The following is a 23,586-nucleotide window of genomic DNA, read 5'->3' on the forward strand; positions in this document are numbered from 1 at the left end:
CAGAATCCGAATGGAAGTTATGTATTATATTGAATGTTACAACTTTAGGGAAAAGATATAAAGGCGTCATACTCCAATCAGTAACTACAGGAGAAATTTTGTTTAATGAGAAAAGATAATAGATAATTGAAACAGGACAGACAAAAAATATAAATACAATGATTTGAACTGAGATGAGATAATTAAAATAAAATTGAGAAAATTAAAAGAGGGGAGAAGCTATGCAGAAAATGTAAAATAGTAATAAGATATGGAATAGAATATAAAAATGAGCATGAACCTGAATTTGTGTCTGTACGAAGAAATGTAACCCGGGATTACGCTACTTTCAAAAAAGACGTTTTATTTGTATTTTTTTTCTCTTTGTGAAAACTCAAATAAAATTTACAAGAAAAAAAAAAAAGGACTACCTGTACTACTTTCTTTGATGGACTGCATATTCTATCACAAACATTTTCAACTTGTTATTTACTCCATGAACATTTTGTGTATACAATGAAGATGTGACACAAGCTGTTCTTAGTTTTTTTAACCTGAATCAAAAACTTTACTGAGATAAACTTTGACAGTGAAGAGAAACCATTTTACCAATGAAGTTTCTAAGGCCCCTCTGAGCACATTCTGAAGTAACTTTTAACCCTACAGTATATATTCTTATACCAGGGAAGTCACAATTCACATTTAAGACAAAATAATAATTAAATGGTATGGATTATCTGTGGAATAATAATAGAGGAGTACCACAAGGCATTGTTTAAAACTTACATTCATAAAATTAAAGTGGTACATCATAGGTATATATACCACGTAATGTAACTCAATATACAGCAATTTCCCAGTAGCTCTATGCTTTTTGTGACAATTTTAAAATTTACCTGAACTGTCTGGACTTGTGGAGACTGAATAACTGATGGCTGTGCAGCTTGAATAACACCATGAACTTGAACTGTCTGTCCATTAGGCAATTGTACTAAGGTCACAGTGGGAGCGGAAGATGTTGCATGAGCTGCGGGCATAGATACCTAATGAAAGAGAGTGACACATTATTTTTAAAAACATTTAATGTCAGCATAAGGATAGATCTCCAGTTGGCAGACCATTTGCAACTCCTAAATGGCTCTTGTGTGGCTTGCCACAGGTTCCCAGATCTCACCAGCTGCCTGTCTTGCACCAACCCTTGCTTCAGGGGTGGGATGCTATAGAACCGGTAGCTCTGAAGAGCAGCAGATACCGAATCGGTTCGGTGTTTGCTGCTGTTTGGCCCACCCGCCTGCCTGTCCTTTATTTCCTGCTTTTTCAACCTCAGCTGCTTTGCGTGGCACATCTAAGGTTGAAAAGCAGGAAAAAAAGAGGCTTTTCAAACACTGCACACCTGCGCGCAGTGCTTTTCAGCTGTCCGGATGGCACAGCTGATATTTTTTGACACGCGCATGCGCACGCAAAACATAGTCACCGAACCAGTAGTAACACTGGTTGAATCCCACCCCTGCCTTGCTTCTACCAACAATATATGGCTACGTTCAAAATTCTCCAGTTAAGATCAGTTGCAATGATATCACTGGAGAAGAAGGGAGACAGCTATGTCTCCTCTCCTTAATAGTCTTGATTTATCTCCAGATCAGGAATAACATTTCCTATACTGAGAGAATTTGTCTATATACAAAGGTGTCTGTAGACATGTAAATGCTTGTGTGCACCTAGGCATTCCCGGAGACACTGAATGTGTCACTGGAAGTCAGCAAAGTTTCTAAGTTAAAATTCTATTCTAGTCATACAGTCAGACTTTGTTAAGCAGATATATTTGGATGCAATATTTGAACCACCTGGATAAAATTAGCAATGATTAGCTTTTGCAAGAAACCTGGAAATATACACCTACAATCAATTATATTGGCTTTCCTTTGATGTAGTTAGTATCATAAACTTCATGTAGCTAGATATACAAAATTATGAAACTTACTATATGCAAAAAATTACCACCTATTTGAGACAGATTACAGGGTCCTGCAGGAATTGTGAATGCGCATATTGTTCATGATGAATCAGAAGCCATCATTTTAGTTTTTCCTCAGAAAGAAACATCCAAGGTGGCAATACTCTTGCTTTGTGCAGATTTTGTACTAACTTTTCAAGTTAATTGCAAACCAGTGAATATTTTACTTTCAAATCCCCAAAATCCATTATATTTTTCATGTAAATCTTCACTATCAGATTGTGCAATGTACTTTTGAACAATTTACTATTCTTACATTTGATCCATTTGCTGGCCATACTCAGTGAAAGAAAAAAGGAAGATCATATAAAGTGCTATTAAAATGAATAATACTAGTAATGGTTAATGGAATCAGATTATTTCTCTAACAGAAGGTATAGTAAGTCTAGCAGCTGTATATAATACTCTGCATTTTCCCACTCTAAATTTTTCTTCTACCCCTTGCTAGTCCAATCTGTTACCCCTTATATCATTTATATCAGCAAATTTATATAGATAAATATTGTTCTGATTGTTACAACTATGAAGAGAACTGTTTTTAATTTATTTAAAATTTAATTGGATAATCATTTGACCACAAAATTAACTTAATAGCTCCACCAAAATTACTTCTTGAATCTACAGTGTGGCATTAAACACTACAGGGCAACTAGCAGATTTCTTATTGCACCTGACTTTTTTAAAAAAAGGAATGCTGTAAAGCAAATTGCCAGCGTACATGCTCATTTTTATTTCCAAAACTACCTCTTAGCATCAAATAGATCCCATAAAATGGTAAACAGCTTTAATCTGAAATATGCCTACATACCTGGAAAAGAATAAAACTATGTAGAGGAGACTACATAGGTTGGCAGCTAATATTTTGGTACATTCATGCTTCACCCAGATGCATAAAATGTTACAAGCTAAAACATTCTCAGATTTATGCAGCCATGTTTCCAAACGAACAAAATGGGGATTTTATTATTTTAAGAGTTTTAAGGTTCTACAATTGATTTATTGTTTTAAATTTTTTTTTTAAGAAAAATCCACTGATTCTAAAATATACACATAAAATGTATTTAAAATAACTTTAGTGCTTTAAAATGTGTCATTTCACTATGGCAGTAATTTTGTAAATGGGTATCCCACCATTAATCTCCTTTGAAAATGCCAGGAAAATGTCTCAAAATTTCCAATTTGCTCATCAATGCAAGATTTTGTAGATCCCACAGATGGGAAATAAATCAGTCTGTACAAATCTGTACCTGGGCCAATGTTGCAATTTGTGGTTGTGCCTGAACAGTCATCTGTTGATTTTCTGCCTCTGTAACAGCTGCATCTCCACTCTGTTGGTTCTCTGCACCAGATTCCATTGTCATTTAGTTATCTGTAATAATCATGATCATCATCATTCACATGTAACAAATAAAGAATATTTATTATTAAAACAATAAACAGATATTTATTAGTTATTATTTTATGTTATATTAGAACTTTTTCATTTACATAGAAGTAGTCTTGAGTTTATGATTGATTGCTTAATGGTGTTCAAACTTATGATAGTGTAGGAAAGGATGCTTTACAGGTCATCACAAAAGGTTGCACCACCTTCCTCCCCAAGTCACATGATTGTGATCTGGGTGCTGAGCAAGCTGTTCACACTTAAGATGGCAAGGTCCTGCAATCATGTGATTGCCATTTGCAATCTTCTCTACCACTTGTCTAGAGGACTCTCTTTGGTTTATGAGACTGACTGAGGAAAGCTAAACTCATTCTGTGGGGTGAAGAAACCAAACTCCTAAAGATCAGACTCCATTCCTGCACCCCATCGAAAACATTCCTTTCACACATAGTGAGAACTGATATCCTTTTTGATGATTTAAGCTCAGTTTCTGCACCCCATGGAAGGAATTCTCTTCTAGGATGGGAAAGAGCTGATATCCTTTGATAGGCAGTTTTTTCAACCAACCCGTAGAGATATGAAAGGAAGACAAAATCCAAGCAATTGTTTCAGCTCAAGGAGTGTGGCAGCACAGTTACATAAAGAACACTGGGTGACTGGGGGGTGAGACTTGGCACAGGCTGCACATGAGTGTCTCTTCCTCAGGATTTCAGTGGGAAAGATTTTCAGCTTCTGAGACATCTCTCTCTGCCAGAGACATCCTGGGACTACAGTCTGCTTAATGAACAATGCAATCACTTAAAGACCACAGCCAGGAGTGCAGTAATTGAACAAAGCAGTCATGCGAATACTCACATGTCTCACTTAATGGCCAAGATTCCAGTCCCAGTTGTGGTTAAGTGAGGGCTGCTTTTGATAATAAATTAATTACTGCAGTTCTGCACACAATTAGATTTAACATTACAAAAATAATACATAATTTTGCATTTATTTACAAGTAAAATCAACTGCATTTTTTTCCTACGGAAAACCTTATGCAAAGTAACTGGTGGAACTTGGCTCCCTGTTCTGCTCCTCCCAATCCTCTCACAGACCTCCTTAGAAGATCAGAGGACCTACTGAGTAAGTCATACATGATACAGGGTGAGAAGGGAGAATCACTTTTTATTTCTAGAAGTTGTCTCTGATGATTTTTCTAATCTTGCTTAAGAGTATTGTCTATGTTACATGCTTTATCAAAGATAAGAACTAGCATAACAAGCAATCAAATTGAAGATAGAAGTAGCATAAAAATAAATTATGAAATAATAATTATGGCAAAGATTTTTGCCAAAAAAGTTGCAACAATATGTCAACTAAAAGTGATGTTAAGATTTGAAGGGTCTAGTAATTTAAAATTTTAAAATTATCCTTTACTCTTGATGTGGATTTTTAACTGTAACCGTCCACCAAACAATAAACTCTGATAACCTAGTTTATGATAAAACTTGCTATTGTTAAAATTTAGATTCTATCTTGCATGAAACTATGAGCATGCTGGGCTCTGGTTGCACAAGTGATATTTTGGCCAATACACGCTCAGGTTGAACACTCCTGTTCTAATTGTTAAGCAGAGAAAACTACATGTGGCACAGCTTCAACTACAGCTGGCAATCAACTCCATCTTACAAAAAAGCATTATGGGAAAACCTTAATTGAGCCAATCATGAAGAGTGAAAGAAACAAATGTCTGTGACTTAGTGCCAACTGTGCCATATAAAACAGTGTAAATTAAAATGTAAGGAGTAAATGACAGAGCATGAATTAAGAAATGGAATGAAAAATACTTATATGTAGAGAGGTGGGCTGCACAGACTGTAACAACCGGTTTGCCTAGTGCAGAACCAAAAATGTGAGTGTGTGCACCATCTACACTTGCACACAGCTGAAAAAAAAACTGGAGATTTCCTGCGCGCAGCAGCCGCAGTGAGCAGACCGGGCGAGGTGCAAAAACTTAGCTGGGCTGCATGCGTGGGGGCAAGCAAGCTGGATATATAGAACCGGATAGCACCGGGTGGGTGGGCGGGCTCAGCCGGTGGTCGGAACTACCGGTACAGGCAAGCCGGTCCGAATCAGTAGCAGCCCACCACTGTATATTACATGCAGGGAAGTAAGTCTATACAAGTAGTCCTCGACTTACAACAGTTCATTTAGTAACTGTTCAAAGGCACTGAAAAAAGTGACTTATGACCATTTTTCACACTTACAATCATTGCAGCATCCCCATGGTTAATGATCAAATTTCAGATGCTTGGCAACTGGTTCATATTTATGATGGTAACAGTGACCTGGGGTCACGTGATCAGCTTTTGAGACCTTCTGACAAGCAAAGTCAATGGGGAATCCAGATTCACTTAACCATGTTACTAACTTAACAAATGCAATGATTCATAACAATTATGGCAGGAAAAATCATACAATGGGGCAAAAATCACTTACCATATGTTTCACTTAGCAGCATAAATTTTGGGTTCAATTGTGGTTTTAACTTGAGGATTACGTATAGTGTAATAATGAATGACAGAGCTGTAATATAGGTCAATAATTTCTATTTAGAATGTTATAGCATGTGTGAAAATAAAATTAATAGATTGGTGATAGCTGTGTATTATACTTCAGGGAAATGTCGATGGGAGAAGCTGAGATGAGTTTGGGGGAAAGTTCTGAACAACTGTAACAAAGGAAATAATGATTCTGTGATGGGACATGAATGGACAAAGACAAGAAAGCAAAGTGACTGGGCCATTTGGGGAGCCTACAACAAATGAGGATGGTGATCTGTTTCATGAGTGCTTGCTTATAGTAAGGGCATATCTCAAGTTACATGGAAAAAATGAGAAAGGATCCTTGAAAGAAGAATGAAATGGAAGAGGCTGTGTATGGAACAAGAATAATTGCTGCATAGTTAAAAATAATGTAATCAAAGGAACAGTTAAGATTAAAAGACAATGAAACAGAATGATTTTAATGGAAATATCAAATTGTTTCAGAACTGAGTGAAGAGGGATAAAATTGGAATTATTGGAATTTCAAGGTTATAAAATGATCTGGGATAAAACTGATGTTGGAGAAAGTATTTGGAAATTTGTCTAAGAATTTATGTTTATTTTATCAGTTATAAAACAATGAAGCAAAATAAATGCTATACAAACTAGTACTGAAGAAAAAAATAACCAATAGCCAATGCTGTAAGAATATTGAAAAAATGGTAAGAATGCAGATGCACAGAATCTCAAAATGAAAGAACTGTAAAGTTGGAATAGACCCAAAGATCAACTAGTTCAACCTTTTGCAATGGGGGAGGGAGGGGGACGGGACTAAACTCTATGTGAGAGATGGCTCTCCAGGCGCTTTTGAAAAATAAAAAACACCCCAGAAGTGGAGAATCTACAACTACCATGGGTAGACTTTTCCACTGCTGTACTGATCTTAAGTTACTTTCCCCTTGTATTTAAAACTTTATATCTGCACTTATAAGCAATATTTTTGGTATTAGTTTATATGGCAATGGAAGATAGTTTCTCGCTATCTTCTCTTATGAGTCCCTTTTATATTACTGAACAAAAATACGTCTCCCCTTAGTCTTCTTTTCTCTAGATGAAATATCCCAAGTTCCTTCAAACTGTCCTCACAATAGGGCTTATTCACACCTTTCTGAATTAAATTTTGCCTTCTTTTGAACCTATTTTAATCTAACAATATCTCTTTGGAAATGTGGTGTTCAGAATCATTTACAATATTCTATATGAATAGAGGGGTGTTCTGATGCACCCCAGAACTGTGTTAGCAGATGCTCTTTTTCAGCTTGCTGTCGATGAGCACGGCCAAGTCCTTCTCTGATGTTGTGCCCCAAGCCATCTTGACTGAGTTGGTAAGTCAGTTTGTGCACTTGCACATCAAATCACAGTGCTTTGAAGTGGTTAAGTTTTAAAGACCAAATGCAAGCAAAAAAAATTCTATTTGGGTGCCAAGGCAAGCTATAATTTGCATAGACAACATTGAAATGAAACTAAAAGGATAAAATCTTACTCTGGATTGGGTCACTAACTTTATTACCATTGTACTAGTAATATAATCAATATTGCAAGACATTCACTGATTATAGTTAATATCTAGGCCCCAATTTAGTATATATCCACAATAATGGAATGATTAAAGATTAATAATTAATTATCCCATAAGCCACCCAGACTTATCTTGGAGTAAGATGGCCAACTAATAAAATTTACAAATACATAAAATAAGATAACCACCCTCTTTAGAGACAGCTTCTGAGTCTCTTATTAAAAATCTGCTTGCTGCTTTCCTCCTCTTGGAGAATACTGTTCTTTGGGAATTTTAAAAGTTATTATCTTAACACATTTTTATATCAACTGTAAATGTAGTAAAGAATTGCACTAATGAGATTATTTTTCACTATGACAAGTAAAAATTATACTTTGCAGATTTTTCCTCCCTATACTATTTCTGACATAATTTTAGTCATAATAGATGAAGATGAATTATTATTTAAGTGCCATGATAGTGTTGTTCTTGCCAGTTTCTATCAGGAGAAAGCATTTGTCTACACATCAAACTAGTGTGTGTGTGTGTGTGTGTGTGTGTGTGTGTGTGAGTGAGAGAGAGAGAAGAGAAGAGAGAAGAGAGAGATCAATTCTTCAAGTGATCACTCTTTGGTCAACCTCCACAGAATTAGATTCACTCGCGTAAATCAGGAAACCAACAAAGAAGCTGAAATTGATGTGCAAGACTGAGATCAGCATGGGTTCCACAGATCAGTCTTCCAGAATGACCCGATTTAATATGTTTAAATCAAAGCAATTAACCAACTTTGATAAACAAGAGATTGTAAAGCTGCAACTCCAGTCTTTGGCTGAACAGGAAAGAAAAGCAAAGTTTCCACTACAACTCATGAAGAAAACTGATAACGAGAGTTCCATCATTAATGCTCCTTGCCATCACTGAGAGCCTTCCCCAATTAGGAAAAATAGCAAAATTAAATTCAGAAAGTGCAATTTTATTTGGAAGCGTTATGTTTGTCTTAGTTACACATACACAAAACAATCTCACAAGACAACAAAATATTCTGCACCAGTATGATATAAAAGCTAGACTGAGATTCAGATTCAGGTCCACCTTCAGCCATATAAGTTTACTTTAGTCAAGCACTCTCTTGAAAGCCAATCTAATTAAGGCTTCTTATGAAGAAACATTGAAGGAGAATAATGCGTATATAAGCCACCCGAGCTCTGGTGGAAAGGCAGGATATAAATGTAGGAAATAAACATAAATGAGTACACAGTATTTTATAAATGCAACTGAGAATATGTGTAATGGAACAAACCTGCAAACTTTAAATTATATATCAACATTTAAATTACTACCATACTTGAAATAACTTTCATTTTCTTTAAATCTATTTTATCACAACCTGACCATATTAAGAAAATATGTCTATTTTTCCAATGATCTGTGAATAATGTTGTGGACTGAAGATTAAAACAATAGTCGACACCTAAAACAATGCTTAAAACCTCAAATACTGTAACAAAGAAGGCCATCTTGACTTTTGATCAGTAATTGTTTGCCAGAGCTTAATGGTAACATTAAGCTCTGGCAGACAATACTGTATAAAAATTATAAATGGCATTCTTGGCTTAGTTAACGTTAAAAATACTCCTCAACTTATAACAGTTAGTGACCGTTCAAAGTTATGACACTAAAAAAAGAGACATGACCATTTTTCACACAACTGTTGCCGCACCCCCTTAGTTATGAGATCAAAGTACAGATGCTTGGCAACTGACTCATATTTATGACAGTTGCAGTGTCCTGTGATCATGTGATCACCTTTTGCCTCCTTCTGACAAGCAGTTAATGGGGAAGCCAAATACATATAACCATGTTACTAACTTAATTGCAGTGGTTCACTTAATCGTTGCAAGAAAGATTGTAAAATGGGGTGAAATTCACTTAACAAATGTCTCACTTAGTAACAGATATTCTGGGCTCAATTATGGTTGTAAACTGAGGACTACCTTTATTGTCACCTATAGGTGCATGAAATAGAGCTGGCCTATTCATATGTACTGGCTGCAACATGAATTATTGTGTAATAATACACTACATTGTGTTCAGTTTATGTTCATTAGACATGTAAATCAACAGAACGTGCAGCTTTTTTATAAAAAACAAAACTCATGATGACAAAATCGCTACAAAAGGGATTTAAAGTTTTAATAAGAGATTGTCCAATTTTTAAAACACATTTTGAAACCTGAACTCAGCCTGTTCAATTTTTATTTATACAATACACAGGGAATGTTCCAGCCTTGGAGATAGCCCAGAACTCAGTAACATAGGACATGTTACTGAATACACCATTTAATCTATGTCAGATTAAAATGATCAATTAATTGGCTTTCATAATAAACAATACAGTACTGGATTATAGAAACAAATTATGAGTCTGCATAAGTTTCTTGTTTACAGTATTCAGCCAGCTTTTTCTCAGCATACTTCTATGCCGTGATGATTGAATTTATTCCGAGTAGAGACTGTATTTTTATAAATGTGAAACAAAATTGATTTTTCGGATATGTGAGAATCATTGAAATCAATCAATTAAGCAAGCCTGCAGAATACTGAGAGAAAGTCAATTAAATTGTATCTGTTTTACCAAGAAATTGGGGAGAGCAGAAGGAAAACTTGGGATGTTTCTCTCCATCAAGGGCATTAAAAAGTTCAGTCTCCTCCTGAAAATGTTTTTCTTTTTTTTAAAAAAGCTAAGACTTCTTTAAAATTATTTTGGTTAAGTTTAAATCTTCAAGATGAAATGAAGTGTACCTTAACATACTGGTTTCTGATAACTTGATTGAACTCTTGTAGATGATCTTTGAGAAATTCTACAACTGGCAAAGTGTCAAATAATCAAGAGAGCCAACTTCCCAGTGTTTGAAAAAGTATATGTGGGGAGGGGAGAAGTACTCCCAGAAAAGTACAAAACAGTTAGCTTAATTCCAATACATGGTGAAATTCCAGAATATATACCTTGAAAGCACTGCAATAACAGGATTCAGCAGTTTGTTGAGAACAAATTGTGCCAGATGAAATTTTGATTCAGTGATACTTTGTGTATGTGCATGTGCATGTATACACACATGCTTTCAAGTCATTGTTGACTCCTGGTGACTGTGAGTCTCTGGAGTTTTCTTGGCAAAATTTTGGTTTGCCACTGCCTTTTTCCTAGGGCTGAGTGAGAGTGATTGGCCTAAGGTCACCCAGTTAATTTTGTTCCTAAGGCAAGCTAACACTCACACCTCCTGGTTTCTATTCTGGTGCCTTCAATCACAGAACCAATTTCCTTAATAGCCTGCAGGAATACAATGGGCATAATGTATCTTGACATCACCACAGCATATGACAAAGAGCCCGTAACAGTATGGGCTTTTAACAAGCTTGTTAAATGTGGAGTGGCATGATTAGGTGGGTACATAGCTTGGCTTAAAGACATACCCAAAGAACACTCATCAATGGTTCTTCAAACAGAAAGGAAGAGAACAGTCTCTGTTGTTAAATGTTTTTATTAATGACTTTGATGAAGAGGCTGATGGAATGCTCATCAAATTTTCACTAATACATATTTGGTTGATGTAGCCAATGACCAAGAAGAAAAAAGTACTTAGAAGTATCTTGATAGGTTGTGGGAAAATGCTGAATGGGAAATGCTGAAAAGAACAGAATGAAATTTAACAGTATAAACATGAATGAGCATTTCTTCACTTAGCAAACAAAAAGCAAATGCAGATATAGGATGGGAAATATCCATTCTATAACTGATAGGATTTTGGTAATGCTACTGGTTAAAAATATTTTGGAACAAGCGTTGACCACAAATTGAATGAGATATGTACTATTATCAATACAATAAACAAATTCTGTGAGGCTACAGTAAAAACACATTACCATTTAGTGCAAATGTGATAAATTTTTAATAGGAATTTTTACTGAAGTCTAAAAAGAAAGACAAAAGACCTTAAACTGTTTTCTTAACTTGGATGAAAGTAGTTGATGGCGTTCTTTGGTTTAAGATCAGCTGATAAGAGTGCTGGTTTATAGATCAATTAGAAAGTTTTCCTTATCTAGATTTTGAATGTCCCTTATCCCTAAGATTTGAAATAAGCAAAGCTTAAGCAATGTCCTTATCTGATGATACACTACAAAATAAAGTATGTCATTATGCTCCTCTGACATGTCTTTTTCAATCACCTAGGAATTCTAGCAGTCACTTTGCTAACCACTATTAACCCAGCATCTAAGGGTATCAGGTTTCAGCAGGATTAATAACCCACTCAGAGTGTAGTGTTTAAGGCTCTCATTCACACGCATCTCTTCCTTTAGTATCTTGCTGTCTATTTTCAGTTTAATAGCAATTATCGAGTCTTCCATTCACTTAATTGTGATTCAATCATTTGAATTAAATGTAATTTTAATATAAATGATATGATTAGGGCAATTATGGAACATACTATTAACTGGATATATACCTATGCAACTTTAATCTCAAGAGAAAAAGGCACATTTAAAAAAAGTGACACTAGTCAATATTAATGGTTTTATTTATGATACAATATCATCCCAAACTATAGGCTCTGGATGGTGCACAATTTTATCAGTCACTGAATCAATATACAGCTTTCTGTGAAAATGAAGGTTTGATCATCCATAAAATAGACTACTAACAAATTTAAAAAACATAGACATGTTGTTTTGGGATGCTATATATATTGTGTTTCTCCAAAAATGAACACTGACTTTTAAAAAACTACTGTCTTTACCAAAATTAGCAGAATTTTATTCAGTAATTTTATCAGAGCAATTTACAATTGTAAATAGCCGATGATAAATTCTTTAACACCAATGTAATAGCATGAGGATTAATTACAGATGCATTAATAATAAATATATTACCAAAACAATTTTACTTCCAAAGGAAAATTGTTTCTTTTTGTATCCCTTAGCTTTCTATTTCACAGCTCTATCTTCTGGTATAGAATTGCCCCCACATTATGTATAGAACCCACTCTCCTACAGTTCTAGAAGGCCATTAAGACTTAGCTATTTTCACAAGCCTGAAGTCAATGTGTTTGTGGAGCCCTTTGTTTAGACTGCTGTTTTGTTGTGTTTTAATTGTATATTTGATATACTATAAGCTTTTTTCAAGAATGCAGAAAGTTGATTTAATAAATATTTTAGCTTTGATTTTAATAGAAAATAATTGCCTTATACTTGCAACAAAGCACCTGAAGGAAGGACAAGAAGCAATGGATGGAACCTAATCAAGGAGAGAAGCAACCTAGAACTAAGAAGAAATTTCCTGTTAGAACAATTAATCAGTCGAATGACTTGCCTCCAGAAGTTGAGGTGCTCCAACACTGGAGGTTTTTAAGAGATTGAACAAATGCTTGATTGAAATGGTACAGGATAGGGGTGTCAAACTCACGTCACGGTGGTGTCACATGATGTATTGGGGATTTCCCCTTCGCTAAACTGGGCATGGCCAGCGCAACTCCGGCCCACAGGCTGGGAGTTTAACAGCCCTGGTATAGGGTTTCCTGCTTGGGCAGGGGGCTGAACTAGAAGATCTACAAGGACCCTTTCAACTGTTATATTAAAAATGGGTATCCATTTGTGGGGCTGCATTACTAGCCGCCAAGGGCTACCTGCAGCCTGTGGGTCACTGCTTGGACAACCCTGTATTAAAACATTAGATATCTTATTTGGACAGAAATAAAAGTAAAGATGAATCTAGGCTAAATAAATCATTTATCTGCATTTATATCTAAACACCCACTGATTTCATTGATTTCTTCTTCAGAAAATGCAATTTTAGGTTTTTGCATACACATGGTTTAAATGGGTCACACATAGACCAATATTTTAATGGAGGTTAGTCTTCCAAAGCTCAGCCTTACTTTCAAGTAATATACATAAGTTTGCAGTTGAGATATGTAACTAGGACACCATAACTACAGTATAACCATAAGCCTGCTGAAGTGAATCAGAGGGGGTACTCTGGTTCTCACAGTCTTGACAGGTAAGTAATGACAGATATGTTTCTCTTAAGTGAAGCTATTTACATTACTTGCCATATGCTAAATAAATATATATTTGCGTTTCCAATTTTCTTCTGTGTAAAGCCATGAGTGCTGGGTATGTTCTGGGCTGGTCATTCTTAAGTTTGCTGGAGTGAGTGCTTATAATGGAAAAATTTGAGGGGTTACGCACAACTTTTTAGGAGTTGCAGGCTTGGTTCTCGCTTTATACAATGTACTTCAATCAAAATGCATTTCTGGTTTTGTTTTGCCATATTTTTGACATGATTCCAACCAATTTTATAATAAAACTACCATTTACAGCTTAGCAAATGTACCAGGCATAAGAACATAAGGCAGACAAGACTTTCTGCTATCATTAATGAAGTTAAGAAGAGATCTTTAGCAGAGACCCATCACTGATAGGCATTAAAATTGTGGGAAAACTTCTCCCACACATTTCCCATCAATTCAAGCTTGAGCCATAAGAGCTGTTAAAGTTTCACTTTTCATTTTATGACAAAATCATGATAGGCTATATATTTTCAGTGTGCGGGACTATTTCTCTGCTGTATCACAAAGAACCAAAGAATAGTGATTAAGGCACCATGCTAGAAATTGGGAGATTCTGCATTCTAGTTCTACTTTAAGCGCAAAACCAGGTGACCTTGGGCCAGTCATTCTTCTCAGTCCCAGAAAAGACACCGAAAGACAAACCACTTCTAAAAAAATACTGCAGTTACCAGTTCAGGCAATTGCCAGGAGTCAAGATTGACACAAAGGCATCAAAAACGAACACCACCACCCCCCGCCAATCATGAATTGGTACAGGTAGATATTAAAGGGAAGAAAGTGTGAAAATCATTTGTTCATCGGCACATGCAGGGTAAACAGGAGTAACTGGTCTGGGATAGCTTTATGAATTGATTCACATATTGTGTAAGATGTTATATGTTTGGTGCTTGTTTAGTAATATACGAATCCAGCTATTATGATGCATAAACCATGATTTGTGACTTGGTATGACATAAAAGAGTCAATTGTGGCTCATTGAGATGATGGCTTAATAGAACTCCAGTTGATGAGAACTGTTTATCTTCACATATGATCCTGATACAGGTAAACATGCCAGAAAACTTGAAATTATTGGATTAAAAACTAATTTTCTATACAATCCACAAGTAGACCACACAAATTGTAACATCTTTTGTTTTTATATTGGATGAACAGCAAATAGATGGAAATATACAAAATCTGAATTTCATAGTTGAGGTTGGGATTCAAGTTTAAATAATAGACTTTAAATAAGGCAATTAAAAGGTTATGTGAGGCTTTCCAACGTTAGGCTTGTTAACATTTGGCTAAAGTACATTTAATTCTTCTGAAAAATCCTTACATATAATGTAGCAATTAGAAATATTATCAAATTTTCAAAAAAAAATGAAGATGGAAAAAATATGTATTCATTTGAAAACAAATTACAGTAGCCTATTACACTCTACAGAAAACTGAAGCACTGCAACATTCATTCATCCTATTTTTTAAGGCTACTAAATCAGGGTGCAAAAATCTGAATTAGTAGTTTGTAGTAACAACTGCTGGATGACTTTGGGCCCATCATTCTCTTAACCCATCCTATCTCTTGGGGTTGTTATTGTGGAGAAAATAGGAGGAAGAAGTATTAGATATGCTCATCACCTTTGATTTATAAATAAAAGTGGGGGGGGGGGAAGCAAACAAACAAGATACCAAGTCTTGTTCTTGTCCTCTTATACAGTCTGCATTTTTGCAACCAGGTTTATTAGCCCCATTACATTTTCCAAGTTTCTCTTTATCCTAATAATGCTTTCAGAGGCATTTTTGTGAAGTAAACTTGGCCATTTATGGCCTGCAGCATAGGCAATCCAATGGAAAGCTCCCCTTACAAGCAACATCTCTTGGAAAATAGAAGATTACTTTTCTTTAAAATATTCATTTTCTGATGGTATCCATATGAAACAGATTATGTGAAAAATGATTACTGTATTTTAACAAATAAGATGTTTGACCTTTGACTAGTATATGAGATTATACAGCTAACAACGTCTGTTATCTCTTTAAAAAGAAACCGGAAACTTTTATTCAAAGTACAGGAGGAGGAAAGCAGTCAATAAATGCATCCCAGATTATTGTGCTTGGCATATGAATACTATCCTACTAATAAAAAAAAAATCAGAATGATTGATCTAAATTCTAAAAGATAAAGCAATGCAGTATAACCCCCAATATTTGAAAAAATCCAGAACTTTTTGAATGACTTAAAAGGTATAGCTTCCAAACATTTTCCTTTTAGCACTGCAAGAATTTCAGCTTCTAAAGTTATGAAGTTTTCCCCAATTATATCTGAGTGAGCAACTTATGACTTTCTTAATGTTGCAAAACTACAACCTCTGCATCCCTGTGAAGTTCAGTGCTATCTGCATACTATCTGCAGTAGATAGTATTATTTGCACTACACTACATGGAAAAGAATATATGCCTAGAATCTAGAGATGACTTTGGGTCATTTCTTTCTCAGCCCAAGGCACATCAGAGGGTTGTTATGTGTAAATAGGAGGCAACAGCATATACTGTCTCACATTAACCAAAAATAAAGATGGTATATAATCAAATAAAATATGATAATCCTGATATTTTTTTCAATAACTAACATGAAGTATTGGACTGAAAGACAATTATTAGGGAAGTTAAAAAAAGGAATGTGAGCACCAGTGTGTCTTATGTTTTAGCACTTTTAGGCTCAAATTTTATTTTTTGTCAAAGCATTTAGCTGCCAATTACAGATAGATGACTAAGAATGCAATCTGTGAAATCTAAATCAGATAGCATAACCAGGGACACCCAGTTTATCCTAATCTGATTAACTAGTCGTGGAAGCCTCTGGTTTTCAAAGAGTTTCTAATCCCCATGAGACATTTTTCAGAGGTTTGGAAGGGCTCAATAGCATCCAGTCTGCACAAGTTGAATAATGTTTTGAAGAATTCATATTTTAATATCCAATCTACGTGGGTGGTAGTTAAAAAATCAATACAAACATAATGTACATTACAGACTAATCTGAAACTGGGAAAAAAACCTCTGCATTTTATGTGTAAAATTCCCTTACATGTTGTGTCAGCTTTTTGAGTGCTAACGATATTTCTCTATACTAACAAGATAGTATATGATTACATGTTCTCAGGCCTTAGAATATTCTAACTGAGCTGGCAAATGCGGAGTGCAAATGTACAGATAACTGCAAGACAGAAACCCAAATATTGTCTATTACTATCACTTGAAGTTTTTACTAACCCTAATTCTAGGAGGATTTCTTTATAGTATGTTTAGGACAATATACATTGTATCACTACACAAAGTATATTACTAACAAAGAATCACTTCATTTAATATATCTCTTATCTTTACTGTGATCATGGATTACTATGCTAGACAGGTGAAGTACAATACTATGCTAGACAGGTGAAGTACAGAAAATGAAACTGGAGGAAAAGTGAAGCCAAGTTCTCTCAAAAGCTGATACAAGTTTGTTTCAGATAGCCTCAGCCTTTCACAATATAGAGCCGAGAGGGAGGAAATTGTTCTAGAATGTAGGTTTGATTCAAAGAACTTTATTACAAAGGGACTCTGAAAGCTTTTTAATCTCGGTGCACATTTTGGGCAGTCATAAAAATTAAAAATTTGAATTTAAAACATTGGGCTATGTGGAACTCTAGAAACAGAGGAAGAACGGCAGAGACTGCAGATGTAACTTGGCCAGGCTGCCCCAACCCCGTCAACACTGCCAAGGAACTCCCTGCAGGAGGGGCGGGAAAATCCAAGCGGGTTTTGGGGCTGGGCCCCCAAACTCCTCGTTACCTAGGGCTACGTGGCCAAGCTGCGTTGGGGTTGGAGGGCAAGAGAAGCTGGAAAAAAAGGGGGATTGCCTGCCAGGGCAAAACCGCTGCTCCCCAGTCAACCACTGTAGCCGAACGGGACACCCGCGGGTAACCCAGCCGAGGCTTAGGCAGGCCCGTGCGAGGAAGCGCACGGAGGCTTCTCACCGCCGGAGAAGAGGAAGGAGCCTCCCGCGCTGCCACGCCAAAAGGAGGAAGACGGCCGGGACCGATCGCCCAGGGCCGCTTCTCTCTGCAGGCGCCGAGGTCAAGAGAGCGGTGGCGGGAGAGTGGAGTTCCCGCTCCTGCCCCCTCCCCGGAACCCTGGAAAGCCGCCGCCGCCGAATCGTCCCCTCCCCACGGAGGAAGAGCGGCGGCGGCGCCGTTCCCGCCGCTGCTCGCTCGCCCGGCCGCCGTCTCCATCCGCCATTATTCTTTGTTCCTCACGCGGGCCGGCGGCGGCTGGGCTCGGCGGGAGAGGAGCGACTGCGGGGAAAGAGGCGCCTCCATTTTAAATTAAGGCCACCCCGAGGCGGAGGGGGAGACGACCCGGCGCTGCTGGAGTGGCCAGACCGGGGCTCGGCTCTCCGTCCTTCCTTCCCTCTCGCTCCCCACGACTGCCGTCTCCCTCCCCCCCTCCCCGAACACCCGCTCGCGAGGCAACCCCGCCTCAACGGCCGCGCCGCTGCTGGTACTGGTGGTGGCGGCCCTGTGGCTGCCGCCCCTCCCTGTTTTTCTTCTCGGGCTGTTAGTCGCCTTCCTTCCTTCTCTTTGCTTTTCTCCTCTTACCGGCTACAGGCTGCTCCGTCACTGCTTTCGTTCGCGCCTAGGCTCTCGCCGCAGTTTTATTCTCTCCCCCACGTAACACACCGCGTCAAACTACACCTCCGCCGCGTCACTCACATAACACACACACGCTCTCTCAGGCTCTCCCAGCCCCGGCGACAGGCAGGCAGCAGCGGCCGACTGAGAGGGAGAGAGGAGCCAGCCAGGGAGCAAGCGCCGCCGAACATGCCTCGGCTCTCCTCCGCCCCCGCCCCGCGCACGCCCCCTCCCTCCTCTCTGTGCACGGAAAGAACCGAACGGCCTCCACGGAAATGCCCGAAGGGGGTAAGCTGCCGCGGCGGAAAAGAACGACCGACAGACTACCCGCTGAATGGCGCGGGAGGGGGGAGGGGAGGGAGAATAACGCCTGCTGTTAAAGCGGGAACTGTTGAGCAGACATTTTAGTTGCTCGGCCTGACCGACAAAGCACAGATCCACGTTCATGATCCAAGAGGAGGACAGGGCTACGAGGAAGAGCACGCCTCTCCGTCTGTTTGCATTCTTGGCAGAAAGGAATAGCCCTCGCTTTGCCCAGTAACCCTCTGCCACTCCCGGGGCAAGCGAAACGGAGGTCAGGGGCACAAATTTCCGAAAGGAGACGAGTGCATCCGAAGACAGCAAGAGGCAGTTCGACGAATACTGTAAGGAAGAGGCAGGCTGAGCAAAACCGGGGGGAATTTAGGGTAGAAAGCAAGGCGGGCGGAGCGAGATTGCGATTCTGCCTGGGTGGAAGCAAAAGCGTGCCAAGGCTTGGAAATGTAAACAGAGAGAAAATGCTTGAACGGGTTTTTTTTTTTTGTTTTTAAAGAAAGATGGTCGCACGTGAGGAAACGGAGGAAAGATTTTTGGTAGGAGGACAAATATGTATGGTAGCAAAGAATCACGTCTGGAAGTAACTGTTTCGTTATAGTTTTATAAAATACACGTTTAATTTTTTTATTTTAAATGATTATATGTTTAGCAAAATGTGCTGGAAAAAATGCTAATGCATTTCCCTCATTCTCGAATGCCTGTTTTGGGATGAGAACAAAAAATCTGGCCAAGCTAAGACAAAACCCTACTGATGGGTTCAAAAAAACCCATCTCAGTGGGAAACTAGCCTTGCAAAAAACAGGATGGATTTCCACCTTAGGTGAGTTTCAGAAGGCATTATTTTGTGATCCCACAGCAATTCTGGGAAAAGAATGATAACTTGTTTTTCCATAAGTTGGAAAAACAAATTATCAAATATTCCTGCAACGAAATAACTACGGCACAACATCAGATGCAGCAGCCCATCTGCATTTGAAAGACAAAGGCCACTCTTGAAGATAGCAAAACCCACATTCTGGACAGAGGACTGGTGGTTTGAAAGAGGGGTCAAAGAGGCCACCTACATTAAAATTGAACTGCCCTCTCAACAGAGGGGGAGTGATACGATACCACCTATTTCCTGTTTACAACAGTCCGTTCAGCAGTTTCAAAAAAGTTTCACACCCATTTACACTATTCAGGTGACCTTGAAGGCACAGATGAATCTCCAAGTGGCCTCAATGACTCTCAGAATGCTAGCAACCAGATGACCACAAGGAATATAAATCCTTCCATTCCCCATCATTCAGTCAGAACTGAAGAAGCTTCCTGGATAAGATAAGTGAAACATCTTCAAGGAAAATAGTCCAGTTGCCTCTTGAAAAAGCATATTTGGCCTCATTTTGATGATACAAAGTTCCTTTCTCATCTACTAATCTATGTATCAGTTTCGTTTCTCTATTTTCAATTTGTGTGCCAGCCATTTTCCAGGTTTTTTTTTTCATTTTCAAAAAAAAATATGTTTTGCATTTTTAATTTTAGAGCCAATTATTGTTTGTTTAGCAAATTCAGTTTGTGTTTTTTTCCATTTGATTTTTTAAAGTCTTTTTTGTGGTTCTTTATGTAAGTCTAATTCCAATCTTTTATATGCTTCTAATGCAGGGGTGGGCAATTAATTTCTGTCGGGGGCCACATGGAAAATCAGATCTGCGTTCGAGGGCCGAACCAATTTTATAAAAGGCCATTATAAAGGGCCCATTATAAAATGCAGCAAATTATATATAAGAATGTGCTGCATTTTATAATGGGCCCTTATATATTATATATATATATAATATATATATATATATATATATATATATATATAGAAGAAGTAACACCGTGGCTGCTCCTGCTACTACTTTCCACGCTTTTCAAACGCAAGTCCCAGGAGAGAACAAATAGCAAACCGCGCTCAGGGGCATCCAAGCCCACCTAAAGCTAGGCCGCTGCTGGTGGAGCCTTGCCCTGCCTTGGTGCCCCGTTTCCCGGCTCGGCGGTCCTGCTCGGGCGGCAGTTTAAAAGCCCTCCTCCTCGCGTACGCGCCCGACGAGCCGCTCACCACGACGGTGGCTCCCAGCACCCGAGCAAGTTCCCAGCAACTTGCGGCTTGCTTTTTCCTCTCGGGCGCTTGCGCCTGGCCCCGAGCCGCACGGCGGAGGGGAAACCCGGAGTGCCACCAGGTCGCCTCCTCCAAGCAGCCCGCCCGCCCGCCCACCGGGCGGAATCCTTCCCGCTCCTCGGCGGGAAGACGCTCCGCCTGCAAACTTTGCCTTTGCAAAGTTTAAGCCTGGAAGCCCCGGAAACCCGAGCAACTTCCCAGCAACTTGCAGCTTGCTTTTTCCTCTCGGGCGCTCGCGCCTGGCCCCGAGCCGCGCGACGGAGGGGAAGCCCGGAGCGCCGCTGGGTCGCCTCCTCCAAGCAGCCCGCCCACCGGGCGGAACCCTTCCCGCTCGGCGGGAAGACGCTCCTGCCTGCAAACTTTGCCTTTGCAAAGTTTAAGCCTGGAAGCCCTGGAAACCCGAGCAACTTCCCAGCAACTTTTGGCTTCCTTTTAACTCGCGGGCGCTCGCGCCTGGCCCCGAGCCGCGGGCGGAGGGAAGCCCGAGCACCGCCGGGTCACCTCCTCCAAGCAGCCCGCCCGCCTGCCAGGCTTCCCTCCGCCACACAGCTCGGGGCCAGGCACGGCGCCCGCGAGGAAAAAGGAAGCTGCAAGTTGCTGGGAAGTTGCTCAGGTTTCGGGGCTTCCAGGCTTAAACTTTGCAAAGGCAAAGTTTGCAGGCGGGAGCGCCTTCCCGCCAAGGAGTGGAAGGGTTCCGCCCGGGGGCGGGCGGGCTGCTTGGAGGAGGCGACCCGGCGGCGCTCCGGGCTTCCCTCCACCGCGCGGCTCGGGCAAGGCGCGAGTGCCCGAGAGGAAAAAGCAAGCCACAAGTTGCTGGGAAGTTGCTCGGGTGCTGGGAGCTGCCGTCGTGGTGAGTGGCTCGTCGGGCGTGTAAGCGAGGAGGAGGGCTTTTAAAGTGCCACCCGAGCAGGACCGCCAAGCCGGGAAATAGGGCACCAAGGCAGGGCAAGGCTCCATCTAGCTTTAGGTGGCTCCAAGCAGCCCGCTCCAAGCAGCCCGCCTGCCCGCCTGCCGGGCGGAACACTTCCCGCTCCTTGGCGGGAAGACGCTCCCGCCTGCAAACTTTGCCTTTGCAAAGTTTAAGCCTGAAGCCCGGGAAAAAAGGGGATCGGCGGGGACTCACCTTCGGAGAGGTCGCACTCGAAGGTGATTTCGAACTCCCAGCCGAGGCCTTTGCAAAGTTCTTCTTTTCTTTCCTACCCCGAGAGCGCTCCGCACTGTTTTGCAGCTTTGGGGGCCACGCAGCACAGGGCAATACGCCACACCCAGCAATTTTTTTCAGGGCCGGGCCGGATTGGACAGACCAACGGGCCGGATGTGGCCTGCGGGCCGTAGTTTGCCCACCCCTGTTCTAATGTCTTTTGGTTTATTTTCTTTTTCTTATCTACCCCCCCCATATGATATAAGTAACCCATAAATTATAAATTATAAAAATTATGAATTATAATGATACCTTGGCGGTATCCCATACATTTTGTAGCAGGTTTCTTCTTTCCTGTTCTTTTTTTTTTAAAGTCCATTTCTCTTTCCATAGTTTGTATAAATTCCTCATCTTTTAGTATTGACTGGTTTAATGTCCATCTCCGTTTTTTTCTTTTGTCCTTTTCACTTGACTCTCACGGTTGTGATCTGCCCAGACACTTGCCTCTATTTCTATTTCTTGAACATTTGACTTTAATTCCACTGGCATCCATATCATATATATTCTTGATCAGGTCATATGTCTATTTGAATAAAATGTATATTGATTTCTCTTAGGATTCATCTCCCTCCATACATCTTAATTACCTATTTCTTCCACCATTTTAAAGAAAGTCTTTGAAAGTATTTTTTCCTAGCTTTTTTGTTTGCTTTGCTGCTTTTGTGATCAAGTTTTGCATCTACAATTGTATTAAAGTATCATACTGTACAGATATTTTCATATTCCAATTCTGTACTTTTCTTGTGTAACTTTTCTTGTTTATTATTTGGTGCATATATTGCTACCAAAAGTATCTGTTTTTAATTTATAATTACCCCGACCATCACAATTCTCCAATCTTCATCTGCAAAGATTTGCTTGGCATTTATTGTTTCTTTAATATATAAGGCCACACCTCTTTTCTTTTGTTGTGCTAGTAAGAAGTATAATTTCTCAAATTTAGGATATTCCAGTAGTTTATTATGTTGTTTTTTAATGTGGACCTCTTGAAGGCAAATTATATCTAATTTGAACTTTCCTTATTTATTGAAAGTCCTTTTCTTTTTCATAGGGGAATTTAGTCCCTTTATATTTGACAAGAATTGTATTTCTTCTTCCATATTTTTACTTGTAAATAGGTCTTGTTATTCTAGTTGCTCTTTTTTTTCTCGGATCTTTTGTCTTTGCACCTTCTCGTTCTGCTCTTTCCTTTAATTCTATTTCGTTGTCTTTTGGCTGTGTGTTTCCTCCTCCTGATGCTTCCTCTTGTTTTTTATCATCTACTTCTCTCTTTCTTCCTCATATGGTCCAAATTGCTCATCAAAAAATTGCTCTGCTTTCTCTATAGTATCCAGTCTATATCTTTGTTCCATCCAAGTCACCAGTATTCCCTCGGGTATCAGCCATCTGAAATTTACATCATGTTTAATTAACTGTCTTGTCAAAAATTGGTATTGTTTTCTCATATCTCTTACTCTTCTGGGGATCTGTTTCAGTATTTATTAAATAATTTTATATAGATGCCCGACTCACACACTGTCTCTGTGTAGTGTACAACATTAAAAATCTACAATTTAAAATTTGCAATTTAAATCCCCTCTCATCCTCTATCCCAACGCACTAAAGTATAAGACGAAAGAAAAGTACAGACTTGCAAGGGTGCTTTTTTCTTTCAAAAGGCAATTGAACTGTTTTCTCCTTGAGGAAG

The 23,586-nt window shown here is 39.2% G+C and overlaps 1 protein-coding gene across 4 annotated transcripts in view; it reads right to left on the bottom strand.

The window, feature by feature from the left end:
* The window catches only part of CREB1 (cAMP responsive element binding protein 1), a 57,731-nt gene extending 39,258 nt beyond the window's left edge, over positions 1 to 18,473 (bottom strand). The window contains exons 1-3 of one of the 4 annotated variants that reach the window (XM_026673187.2): positions 18,211 to 18,473; positions 3,241 to 3,362; positions 876 to 1,022 (exon numbers count right to left, since the gene is read on the bottom strand). In XM_026673187.2, coding sequence (XP_026528972.1) covers positions 876 to 1,022; positions 3,241 to 3,354 — 261 coding nt within the window. In that variant the 5' untranslated portion in view covers positions 3,355 to 3,362; positions 18,211 to 18,473. The remainder of the gene's footprint in view (positions 1 to 875; positions 1,023 to 3,240; positions 3,363 to 18,210) is intronic. The other 3 variants (XM_087949465.1, XM_026673188.2, XM_087949464.1) reach the window with 3 other exon arrangements.
* Between the last annotated feature and the right edge of the window lie 5,113 nt (positions 18,474 to 23,586).

This window comes from Notechis scutatus, chromosome 1, assembly GCF_049901735.1.
Source record: "Notechis scutatus isolate UNSWTSFEM ecotype Mainland chromosome 1, rNotScu1.2, whole genome shotgun sequence".
NCBI lineage: Eukaryota > Metazoa > Chordata > Lepidosauria > Squamata > Elapidae > Notechis > Notechis scutatus.